At 30.8% G+C, this 13,698-nt stretch overlaps 1 protein-coding gene across 11 annotated transcripts in view; it reads left to right on the top strand.

The window, feature by feature from the left end:
* LOC145332236 (pumilio homolog 2-like) overlaps positions 1-13,421 on the top strand; it is a 186,486-nt gene extending 173,065 nt beyond the window's left edge. Inside the window, exons 25-33 of one of the 11 annotated variants that reach the window (XR_013884099.1) lie at positions 3,404-3,517; positions 7,949-8,118; positions 8,657-8,739; positions 9,162-9,295; positions 10,521-11,548; positions 12,170-12,223; positions 12,368-12,692; positions 12,974-13,141; positions 13,272-13,421. Coding sequence is in view for 1 of the 11 variants with exons in the window: in XM_080177189.1 (XP_080033315.1) it covers positions 3,404-3,517; positions 7,949-8,118; positions 8,657-8,739; positions 9,162-9,288 (494 nt within the window). In the remaining 10 variants the exon portion in view is untranslated. Of the gene's footprint in view, positions 1-3,403; positions 3,518-7,948; positions 8,119-8,656; positions 8,740-9,161; positions 9,296-10,520 lie in introns of all 11 variants that reach the window. The other 10 variants (XR_013884098.1, XR_013884097.1, XR_013884096.1 and 7 more) reach the window with 10 other exon arrangements.
* Positions 13,422-13,698: the final 277 nt, after the last annotated feature.

Raw genomic sequence — 13,698 nt, 5'->3', positions numbered from 1 at the left:
TTTTAGAAAAGTATTACTACAGAGTGCATTGATTGGCGTTTTATCATATTTGAATAGTTCAGAATTAAGTGAGTTTAAAAACTATGAGCAAGATTCCTTAAGAATTGCTGAGTTTTTTTAGAAGATTAAAATCATGTCCTGTAAAATTTTGAAAACCAATTGTACATTAAATTGAATATATCAACCCATGTAAACATATGTACATACAATCTTGAAGTGTACACATGTATATTTGTACACCAAATTACATCCCTATAAACATGTGTACATACAATCTTGAAGTGTACACTAGCCTGTCCCGGATTTGAAAAATTTTGTTAAAATTTTTGCCCCCAGCCATAATATAGTTGATTTATGCAAAATATTGACCCATGCAAAATATTTTTTCTGTAATGCAAAAATTGCGATGGTACAAGCACTGCAAAGATTTTAAAATTTGCAAAAAAGACCTGTTTTTAAAGCTCTTGTACCATCTCAATTTTAAAGATTTTTACAAAATTTCAATTCTAGTGTGTCTATATAAACCTGAAATTTACCAAAAAAAATGGGGGCAGTCTCCATTCTAACATATAATGGAAGAAGGTGTAGCAAGTAATTTTCCAAAGTAAAAATTGCCAGATTTCATACATAAATAATGGGGTTGGGCTGGAATCGATAGATACAGATATCTGGCTGATTCATAATTCTGGATATCAAGTATTTAGGGTTATATTGACACACTAGAATTGAAATTTCGTAAAAATCTTTAAAATTGAGATGGTACAAACTTTTTAAAATCTGCAAAAAGACCGTTTTTAAAGCTTTTGTTTTATCTCAATTTTAAAGATTTTTATGAAATTTCAATTCTAGTGTGTCAATATAAACCTAAATACTTGATATCCAGAATTATAGATCAGCCGGATATCTGTATCCATCCAATCCGGCCTAACCCTATTATTTGTGTATGAAATCTGGCAATTTTTACTTTGAAAGATTACTTGCTACACCTTTGTCCTTCATATGTTAGAATTGAGACTGCCCCCATTTTTTTTGGTAAATTTCAGGTTTATTTTGACACACTAGAATTGAAATTTTTTGAAATCTTTAAAATTGAGATGGTACAAGAGCTTTAAAAACAGGTCTTTTTGCAAATTTTAAAAATTTTGCGATGCTTGTACCATAGCAATTTTTGCATTACAGAAAAAATATTTTGCATGGGTCATTATTTTGCATAAATCAACCATATTATTGCTGGGGGCAAAAATTTCAAAAAAAATTTTCTAAAACGGGACAGGGTAGTGTACACATATATAATTGTACACCAAAGTAAACATATCAATCTTTGTAAACTTATGTATATACAATCTATAAGTGTACACATGTATAATTGTACACCAAATTACATCCCTATAAACATGTGTACATACAATCTTGAAGTCTACACATATATAATTGTACAACAAAGTACATCCCTATAAACATGTGTACATACAATCTATAAGTGTACACATGTGTAATTGTACACCAAAGTACATCCCTATAAACATGTGTACATACAATCTAGAAGTGTACACATGTGTTGTATAATTGTACACGAAAGTAAACATATCAATCCCTGCAAACTTATGCTCTACTAGTTTGCAAGTTCCTTTATACAAAAAAGATAGAAAATTGAATAGTTTGAATTGTTTTTAAAAATATACAAAATAAAAGTAGCCCTAAGACTAAGGGAATGTTTTGACATTCAGAAAATTAAAGGGAAAGGCTTACTTTAGATAAAATATGTATTAAATATAGTTGTATAACCCAGACAACTACCTGGATCCAGTGTTGGTAAACTTTTCATCTGTTTGCAAATTGATTTCTGCTCATTTGTAGCGACTTGAATGTGTTAATATTTTGTACGTTATTGGCTGATATTCAAAGACCCAATTGAAAGACCCAAAAGTCGGAACAGGGTCCACAGGATGGGTATATACAGTTATTTAACCCCTTCCCCCTCTCTTGTTTTTACTTAATCTTCTGATAACTTATTGATGTAATTTTTGCATCCAATATAAAAATGGTTATTGATACTGAAATATTTGTTGGCTGTTTCATATGAGGAAATCTTGATGGATATAAACTGAGGAAAAGAGTAAATAAAGAATTAGTTTTAAATCCTTTACAGCAGAGTTAACACCACTTTTCTCCCAACTTCCCCCCCAGTCCTCTTGCATTTGCCTTTTAGTAGCAAACCTTCTCTACAACCTACATTTTTATTTTCTTCTCAGTTATTTTTATAGATTTGTCTGTGGAATGGTTTTAAAGAATTTGAAATAGTTTTCTAAAATTCCAATGCATTTTTACAATTGGTCTTTCAGACCAGATATGATGATATTAGAGAATCTAAAGGAAAAAAATTAGATAAAACCTTGAAATTTAGTTTTATTACAACCATGTTATATTGTCCAATGTTTCAATATTTTTTAAAGCTATGCTTTCATAATTACCTTTATACATTAAATACCTACTTCATTTTTCCATCAAACTGGATATTTCCTACTTTTAACTTTTCAAGCTTGACTGCAATGTGAACAAACTATTCTTGTGCTCTCTCTTCCTCGCTAGATTTCATGTGTACTACAGGATAAGAAAATTACTCGGAATTGAACATGTTGGGTGGCTGCATCTCTTTTATAGACGCTGGACCAGTATTTTGCATTTTGGGAAAATTTATGTAAAAATGAAAACTTAATGGATAGATGAAGGGGACAAATACTAACCCCTGCTGAGAGCCCTAACCTTAAGGGCCTATAACTGTTATACCTTCACCCAAATGGGAATAGCAGTTATAAACTTGCATGAAAAATTACTTCCCACCACCATAATTAAATATACTCAAGACTATAACTAAAAAACAATAATTATGAGGGAGGAGGGGAAATGGATTGTCTAGAGGAGTAAAACTGGATTTTGGCATTTGTCTTGACATTATTGCGACAGCTTGTATTTCTTTTTCTCTGTCAAATAAAGATTACAAATAAGATAAATAAAAATTTACTTAAAATATGGTTCTCTTCTTAATTTTTTTTATTTGAATATTTTTTGAATAATGCTAATAACAATGATAAATTTAGGAGGTTAAGTAATTTTTTTATAGGTATGTATTTTTAAACTACATAGTTTCAGAATAAAATGCCTTGTTTTTTAATTTTTGTCTAAAATTTGGGCTTTCTACATGCACATTATGATAAAGAAACTATTAAATACTTTTTTATGTAAACGAAATTTTTAAATGCTTAGAAATCAGATGTAAAGGGTTTACATGTACAAATTTTAGTTGTACTATAAGAGATCTATGTTAATTAACTACTATTTTTTATGGAAACTGAAATTTATAAATCGGACGTAAAGGGTTGAACTTTATTTGTACAAATTCTAGGTGTACTGGAGGAGATCCATAACAACACGGAGCAACTATTACAAGATCAGTATGGAAACTATGTTATCCAACACGTTTTGGACAGAGGAAAAGAGGAGGACAAATCTCTCATTGGTAAGATTCATTTTTTTTTTGCGGCGGAGCTATGCTCGAACATGTTCTCATGAATTTTAATTCTGAAAACCCTTCTTACATTAATTTTAAATAAATTGAAAGTAAGGGAGGGATTAGTTTTTTTCCTTATGCCTAACCCCTGTGGGGCAATCTTATGGCCATTATTTTCAAACGTAACCTTACCTAAAGTAACAAACAAATGAAAATCTACCAACCTCCTAATTTTAATATTTGGCAAATTTAAGTGGGAGGTATTAATTATTTTATGTGAAAGTATCATTATTTGATTATTTGCTATGTTACTGTAGGAAGTACTCGTCCTTGCTTTTACATATTTCATAATAATTTAATTTACATATTTTGAATTATCAAACTAATTCAAATTTTATTCATTACATATTCTAATTTTTTATTTGTATTGACAGTAATCAGACATCATTCATATAGATTTGAAATAGGGGGGGGGGTGGGGGTGTTTATTTGTCGTAAACAACGAACATTGTCTGATTTTTAAATGGGGGGGATGGGGTTGGCCTCCCTGTTTAATATTTCTGTACAAAAAATTGTAATTGTGTGTTTGTAACATCATAGTTTGATTAATCTTTAAAAAGTTGAACCTTTTCGGTCCAGCGGTTAGAGAGGTTGTAAGGGGAGAGACTGGCATGGATGGACCTCTATTTTTCTATTGTATGTACAACTATATTCATGCTAAAATTATTTTTAATCTCAGTGATTACGCTTTGCTAACAATAATAATTCCCCCCCTTAACACCATTTCATAACTTGGATAAGTTTATAATTAATGTTTACACTATGTATGACATATTAACAACTAGACCAAGAATCACTATTTTTAAAGGCAACGTTAGTTGTATTTTTAAATGAGAAATAAATTAAGAGGTTTGGACTCTATTTTGGTCCGCTAAGTTATCTAAAAAACATTTTATTTTTTGATATAAATAAATATTGTAGACTGTTATACATTTTTTATGAGCCAGTTTAAACTAGCAGTGTCAAAAATTTCCACTAAGAATAATGGTTAATTTAATGTGTCTTGTTTTGATTTCTTTCTGACCAATTGCATAGGTTACCTTCTGTGTATACTGTAAAGTTTCCAAGTTAACACATAGTAGAACATGTAGAACATAATTCAAGCCTCAAAGTTTCAAACTAACTTTACCACTTCACTATGGTTAGGTTAGGTGTCCTTATAAAGCTGTACAAATATTTATAGTCTGATTATAATAAAGTTGTTGGGACCTATTTTACTAGCAAATTGGCTTCTACACTTTTGTAGCGACTTGGCTGTGTTGATATTTCTGACGCTATTGGCTGATATTTGAAAGTCGGCCATGGGTCCACGGGATGGGTACATACAGTTAATTAATCCCTTCCCCCTCTATTGTTTTACTTTAATCATAATAGGTATTACACCTCCAGATGAATATGTATGACTAATTGTTGGGCGTTTAAAAATAGTTATTTCTTTCATCGTATTATAAACGGCTTTCCGCGGATATAGAACGTACACGAAGGCACGGGCTAAAAAATAGTTTTAATCTTAAGATTGTACATTTTTATATTCGTAGAAAGCTGGATATAATACGATGCAAGACATAGTTTTTTCGTATGGATGAGAACCGGTTCCTATCCACCGGATTCGAATGAATACGAAAAAAAAACTTTTATCGTTTTTGTTACTATGTTAAATACATATTATGTATAGGACATGGAAGCGTGTTTTTGGAAGTAGGTCTCTATTTGGCACCAATCGAATAATTCAACATCAATTTAAGACACGCATTCTTAACTAAAGTTTAATCATTTTAACCTAAAGGTTTCCTAAAATGGATAGTACATTACCTAATCTTCTAAGAAAGCCCCTAAACTTCCTGTATTAGTCTCCACTGTTCATGACATAATATAGGTAAACCCTTTCTCTTGCAGTTAAACAAATACATATATTTTGTGAAGATTTTTGTTATTTTACGTGGGCGCCCCATCTGGTGGCTTGACTCTACGTGGCTGGGATGCAAAATCAAATTATTCAAACAATGGATTACATACAGTTTAGGAAAGTGTAAGCAAATGTTTCTTGAGTAAGTGTGATTGCCTCTTTACATATTTCAAGCATTTTAGTTACTGTTAACTTTATTACCTATCATCCCTATAAGATTTTTAAAAGGGGAAAAAGTCGAAAGAAATTGACTAAAATTAGAGTTACAGCAATAAAATTTGAGGTATAATGTTGAACTGTGAAGAAACGGCATTTTCTCGCCAAATTAAGAAATATTTAATCATTTGAGACAAACTTTCTTTCCAACATCAATTTTTTTTTATTTGCACTTGACATTTGTTGAAAATGTATAAATATTAAAAAAAAATCATGTGTCAAATGAAAATATAAGGGAAATTTTAAGCAAAAAACTTTTTTGTCATAGATGATTCCAAATTGTCTGATGTGGTGAGAAAAGGTATAAAAATGAGACGCAAAGCGGCGGTTTTCTTAGACGGTTCTGCCGATGTTTCGTCACAGTTCCTCTTAATAGCTGCCGCTATGCCTAATTTCAGCCATAACATCAAAAGAGTAAACCCACAAATAATGCTACCTTCCCCCCAATTGCTGTGGTAGAGAAATTGGTATATCATGGGACTTGATCCATGACACCCATTTGATGAAAACCAACATAGAATACTAAAACAATATAAACATAAACACAAGTTAAAACAAACACAAACTAAATTCTATTCCATATACCTACAAATTCCATTTATTTTGAGGATTGCAGCTTCTCAGAACTTTTTGTTTACATTTATTGCATGTCTTTCATACTTTATTTAATAACTAGCAGCTTCGCCTCTAGCCTCTAGAGGTAATTTTATATAAAAAAAATTAAGTACCTCTGGTGCTGCGACCACCACTTTTAAATTAATTGCCTAAAAATAATGGGAGGATTTTTTTTGTTTTTGAGGGGGTTGCTGGTGTTCCCCCCCCCCCCCCCTCCCCCTCCCAAGAAAATATCCTAAAACCACCACAGGACCGGAAGGTATATTCCCTGAAGAGTAGAATTCAATCGGTTCAGTGGTTACCAAGATTTAAGGGTGGACGGACAGACATCAAGCTACTTTGTATTATAGATATGAAGTAGGATTTTTTTTTGAAATTAGCTAACATAGTAACTCTTAAACCAAACACGGATGACAACATCCATAAGTAGCCCAGCACAAATAACAACATGTATGAGAATACGGACAAAGTGATTTAAGGAACAGATATTCAGTTGCAATAAATGGAAAAAAAGACGAAATCTGTAAGTATGGGAATCTTCAGAAGAAAATTAAGCAGTCTTTCTTTTACAGCAGCCGAGAAAAAGAATATCGTCCGAGCAAATTTACCGACCGACAAAAACACTCTCGTTGATTTTGTTATGTCTTTTGAATTCATTTCTTTTAAAGTTCATCGTCATTTGTATGGTTTCAAGGATCTCTAGAATAGTAGATTTTATATCCAACACTTATCCATTGTACAGAATTGTCCTTGTTTTTGCTAAACCCAAGACAAGTAAAGTTAATTGCTACTTTGTGTTTAATGAACAACAGGAGAACAGAAAAATAAATTAGTTGGAGGATAGAGCTTGGGTTTTTGTGTTATTGAAAATAAATCAGAGACGTCTAAGCTTTTTAAAGTAAGATGTGATATTTCACTAGGGGTTTGTCTACTTTCCTCTAGCCTCCCCCCCCCCCCTTAAAAGTATTAAATTATATTACACAGACTTTTTTAATAACTTGTCCCTGTGTTATTTTTTTTAGTTTTAATTAGGGATTTTAAGGGATAAGATATTAGACGGTAAAAATGTATGTATATCCCTAATCATGTCAAACAAAATTATCCCTTCTCTAGAACAAATAGGAATCTACTAGTTTGTACCAACTAATCAAGATTGAGTTACCCATAGTGGGAACTGATAATAAAACTTTGGGTACTAATTAATATTTAGTTCAATGTCCCTTTCCTCCCTGGTTCTAATTTAATTTAGAGCTGAACCTATACATTTTTCACCTCACTTGATAAGAAAAATAAAATTAGATAACTTCATCAACAATCTTTTTGGTGGATATGTAGTGAATGTTTGAAAGACATGATCTAAATTAAGTTTATTAAGTGATAGGATGTGTTCTGTCTATCTGTACCTCCTATTATAGTACCTTTAAAATGCCTCTAGACGCCTACCTGTAAAGATTCAATTACAGTTGTTGATTGATTATCCCGATATGAAATAGGTATGATGTCTAAGTCTCTCATTTACAGTGGAACTTTCTATATGTCTTGAGACTCTTCTTTGTCCATTTTGGAGAAATATTCCATAGAAAAATTTTGGTTTCGTAAAAATCAGCAACACAAAATTCTTATGAAAATGTTTTATTTTTTAGTGAACGCGGTCCGCGGGAAGGTGATGCACTTGTCGCAGCACAAATTCGCCAGCAACGTCGTGGAGAAGTGTGTGGAGAACGCCAACAGAGCGGAGAAACAGTTCCTGATTGAGGAGGTCTGCACCGCCAACTCGGACAGCCCAACCTCTGCCCTCCATATTATGATGAAGGTAAGGGAACTCGGGTTACTGAGTACAAGAAAAAACATATGAATGTTTACCTATGTATTGCTGAAATGAAAAGCCCAACATCCGCTCTTCGTATTAGTGTGAAGGTATTTTTTCCACGAAAAGGGTTAGGTTACTTTGTAATATAGGACACTTATAATATGTAAGGGTTTATATCATTAAGAGGACTTTACACGTAAATTTCCAGGACAAGTTCAGCATAATAGTAGACGTTCAATAAAAAATGTTCAATATTATCTGTTGTTGTTAAGGTTTATAATTACATCTTAATAGCAGTTCCGTTTATGTCTGTCTCATGAAGAGGATATTTTCTTTTGAATTTAATTTCAAAATAAATCTTTCCATTAACTTCATGTGAATACTAACTATGCAGATAAAAGAGGTTTTTAAATTTTGAATTAGACCTTCCATTAACAGTCTCAACTCTATTTTCAAGATCTACATGCTATATATGTCCGAAAGTCTATTAGAGAGTTTTATAAAGTGGATCTTCCATTAATTATATCATTTATAATTTCAGGATCAGTATGCCAACTACGTAGTTCAGAAGATGATAGACGTAGCAGAGCCTACCCAACGCAAGATTCTTATGCATAAGATCAAGTAAGGAATATATTTTTATACTTGAACTTCTAGAAAAAAAAATTACAAGGTTTAATCGAAAACAACAATTTGAAAGTTTAAAATTGCCGAGAGATTTTGCAGCAATGCTTTCTGCAATCTGCATACCTATCTACATATAATCTCGACCCCTTTTACACTGTACCAAACTACGTTTATGTTTCAAAATGATTTCTTAACTTCAGTTGCCTATGAAGAAAACATAAAAAAGTAGCAAGTTAAGTAAGACCATTAATACAGTCATTTCATTCTAATTGACTAATGGAAAGGCCATATATGACTATAGTGTAGCTTCTCCACTTACAGACTTAGTGACCTATGGAAATGCTTTTGTTAAAGAGTGCCTTGGCTTCTTAAAAGCAAGAATGAATGAACACAATTAAGCAAGAATGCATATTTTTCAGGCCGCACATCTCCACACTGAAGAAGTACACGTACGGAAAGCACATCCTGGCTAAATTGGAGAAATATTTCCTGAAGACCAATTCTGAGCTTGGACCCATCGGCCCTCCACCCAGCATTCCTATTTAATGGACAGGTAAATTTAATTGCGCTTTTACAAAATTAAAATTGATGTTATCTGTCTTTATCTTTTATGTACATTCACTTGCATACATCATTTATGTTACCATCAAAGTATCAGAACCGCTTATTTTTACAACAGCAAAAAAAAAACCCGTTATTTTCATAAGCTTTAAGTAACCAACATCTGAATTATTTAAAGTTTCGTGATATGTTTTGGGATACTCTTAGTAGTACCTAGTGTCGACTCCTTAATGTTTTAATTTATAATGCTTGTTAGTTATACTTAGGGAGGGAGGGGATAATGGGCTGTTTATTTCAATAGTCCCCAAAGTTTTAAATATATATTTTCTCATTCGTTGACCTAACAAGTTTGGGGACAATTATTGAATCATGATTTGTTGCTTTATTAAGTTGAGTTTCCAATATTTTCAACTACTAAATGTAATCTACAGAAAAGGTGATTTTGTGTATAGTCATTGAGGATGTACATTAAAATAATAATTAGCGGAAATGACCGCACACCAAGTCTGTCAAGTCAAACAAAACTTTAAAATTGTATTCAAATTTAAGTTTTAAAAATCTCCATTCTAAACTTTGATCAAAAGAATTTATCTTTTCATTCTAAGGGGAGGAGAAATATGAAGAAAATTCAAATATCAATTATTACCCAGGTTAAATTATGCCTGGTTTAAGGTTGTACCTTTTTATGGGCCGAGGCATTTTTTCTAACGTTACTGTTTAGGAAACGGATACAGTTGTTATATGTAACTTTTTAGCGTCTCTAGTATAACTTTGTTTAGGGATAGTTTTGTTCTGATATTTGTTTGTAAGTATGATTGTTCCAAATCTTGTTTTGGTTTTGAGTTTTATGCATAACGATGCTGAGATAACTTTATTCAACATTAAATAAAACTTGCAGCTCCGCCCCTAGCTTTTATCTTTGGTTTCTCAACTATTCTCTAATAAGGGTCTGACTAATGCTCGCTAATTCATCCGAGTAAAGTTACTTTCAAAACTAAACTCGCACTTTTTGTATGTATTAGCATCTGCGCATCTAGCATCTAAGGTATCTGAATTCAAAGAGGTAATTAAGAATGGGAAAGAATAATAGATTAAAGCCGGAAACTAAGTAAGATCTTCCTAAAAAGTGTGACTCAAGCGGTTCAGTGGTTATTGAAATCTGACCTATTTTATATAATATAACTTAGCAAAAACTTACTTGAATTCATTACTTTCAGGACTACAGCAAGCCCTACTGATCTTCCTGAGACACAGCCCTAACGAGATAAAGATTACCTAACCTAACCTAACCACCGGAGGGTTGATCCTACCTAACCTAACCCTACTGCACTTTAACTACAGAGGATTCGAAAACCCAAAGCATTCAACCTGCTTCATCCTAATTAAGAAGGGCCATCCTTCCCCCGTTCTCCAAAAAATGGGCTCCAATTATTTTACCACTAAAGCTTTGGTGTTTCGTAGAACCGAGTGAATGAAATTATTTCCCCGCGAAAATGGTATTGCACCTTTCTCAAAATGCGATCAGAAACTCTATAAAAAAAATATGCTGTACTTAAAAAAAATAATCTGCCAATTATTGAAACCAGTTTTAATCTTATTTGCTCTATCTGATCGCTTTACTTTATGTATGTTAAAAATTGTGTAATAATTTAAAGTACACAGTTACAATCTATCCTACAAAATATTTATAAAAAGTAGTACAACCATTTTATATAAACAGTTATTCTTAAAAATAGTCTGCATATCAATTGTAACTCATGTTTCTGATACAATCATAACATTGAATGAGAAAAAAAAACTAAAAAAATGTATAAAAAATATGTAAAACCTTATGTACATAAAGAAATTCTCTTGGTGCTTTGTTTATTAATTCTAAATGTATGCAAGAAATATCAGCTGATTTTTTTTTAACAAAACAAAGATGGCGCCATTTTCCTCCCGCCAAATTTTGTACTGCAACAGCTGATAAACAAACTTTTTCCGCGTTTTTTTGTTTTGCTGCAGAATTATTCTCGCTCAACTTTTAACTTTTTATTATTAAATTGTTGCATTTTTTTCTTGAAATAAAATCTTTTTATCTATTGATATGTATTATTGTATTAAACATCCAATTTTTGTTAACATTGTATTATTATCTTATTAGCTGTAAGTATATTTATATATATATTCAATGGAATAATGATAGTTTTAAGATTGTATTGATATATTGTCAACCTTATACCTTGTATTATTTTATATTCTCTTAGTTAGTAAGGTTCATAATAGTAATGTTAAATGTGAGGGGTGAGTCATCAAGTATGCTGAAATTAATTTTGTGATTATGAGACTTACTTGATTCACCAAATTTCAGATTTCTTAATTACAATTTTAATTTTGCCATACGTTGTTATGAATACCCACTACCCTAACACAGTTTACTGAAATATAGTGTATCATATTTACATTAATTTTGCCATTTCTGCATTTAAGTTCTTTAAAAATAGGACAAGAAAACAATAAACTTCCTATTTTTCTGTAAATATGTAAAAATAAAAAAAGAGAAATATCCAAAGATTTATACATACAAGTTACCTTTATAAATGGCTAATAAACTTCCCTTTTTTTCTAACCATAATTTGACCTTAATTTTTGTCATGATCTCAAACTCATGTTTAGGTTAAGTTTAGTTTATTCTCCTGTTTAACCAAAACGTCCTTTTTTTAAGGATTGACCGAATCGTCAAATTTTTAATATTTTTTAAGGATTGACCTTACACAACTGTAAATAATCAGAAAAAGGAGAAGTATATGAATAAATAAGAGTAAAACATTAATTGCCAAAGGTTTAATTCTATTTTAAATGATAAGAATCTTACTAAAAACCATAGATAAAATTGCGATTCTTGTGTATTAATTATTTTATATGTATATTAATGGATAAGGTGAAGTTTTTTAGGAAATAAACAGTATAACAAATTATACAAAGATTTGAGTAACTTTAGGTTCAAATTTTTGTTCTTTCTGTTGTACTATTTGTTTCATAATGCCACACCTACCCCATGTGTAAATTATGTATTATTTTTAAGTTTATTTTGCCCTGGCTTAGATGTAGCTTAGAATATTTTTCACCCCTGTCTTGAATCATTTTTAGGTTAAAAATTACATCAGTTTTGCTTTGGTATTTCGAGCCTTATACAAAAACACGAATTTTTTTGCCTTATTAATTTTCAGGACAGGTGTGAGAAAAAAAACATTTTTGATATTTTTATCATAATTCATCTGTATAAATACCCCAAAAAAGAAGAAAATTTCACTTTTTCTGTTTTATTTTATTTCAATTTTTAATGTCTATATGTAAAATGTTAAAATGTAAAAATGTAAAAAATGAACAAAAGTCAAGATACATTCAGTGTAAAAAAAACAAATATTTAAATATTCTTTTTTTTTAATTTCATACTTTTAACTAGATGAAAACAGTAGGCTACTTATTTTTTAGGTTCTATTTTAGGGCTGCTTTCGTGTTTTATGCCAGATTTTATTTTTTGGCTAATCAAACTAGTTTAGTTTGTTTGTTTCTGCTATTCTTAGCCAAATCTAGACATTTTTTTTCAAGCTGTGAATCTTTCCAATTTTTTTTCAATAATTGGTTTTAAGTTTTAACGATTGAATGCGTTTTTTAAAATTTTGGTAAGCCCCTGAAGTATTTTGAACAAAATTTAAGAAGTTTTATTTCATATTTTTTGTGTTTAATTCTTGCTTTTTATAGATTTGTAGAAAAATCAAAAATGAAAAAAAAAGCAAGAAAATTAACATTTTTATGTAATTTTATCATGAATTTATGTATAATAATCGGAAAAAAGGTACATAATGTCGTTCAATTTTTTTATCCATTTTATCAATCGATTTTTTTTATGTTTTTAACCTAAGCTAACAAATATTATCTTATAATTAAATTAAGCTACGACATTAGGTATTTTTTATTAAAATCAGATCAGAAATGGAATGAATATGAAAGTAAATGATCTTACTAAATGAAATAATATTAATATTATTATGTATTTCTTATTATTAATAAAACTGATGCTAAAATTATTCTAAGACATCGATATGCTTTGAATAAAATAAATGATATAATTCCAATTTTTTTACGTTCTTTTTGCCTACCAATCAAAGCTTCTGAATTAATCTATGTTGTTGGTTTGAAAATATTTGGAAAATTAATCCTTGTATAAAAGTAATAGAATCTCTGTGTGCCTGTCCGTTTGTTCCGAAGTATCTCGCTCACCGCTGAACCGATCTGGTTCTCATTTACAGTGTGGTTTTCCATTAAGGCAGGTTTATAATTATGCATTATTGATTTATGGCTATTCCAGATTATTTGTAGGCTTTTTTATGCCGCTTATAACAGTGTGCCGGC

This window comes from Acartia tonsa, chromosome 11 (genome assembly GCF_053477335.1).
Source record: "Acartia tonsa isolate MP-2025a chromosome 11, ASM5347733v1, whole genome shotgun sequence".
Classification (NCBI taxonomy): domain Eukaryota; kingdom Metazoa; phylum Arthropoda; class Copepoda; order Calanoida; family Acartiidae; genus Acartia; species Acartia tonsa.
Note: the sequence above shows the minus strand (reverse complement) of the source record. Positions and strands in the feature narration are given on the sequence as shown.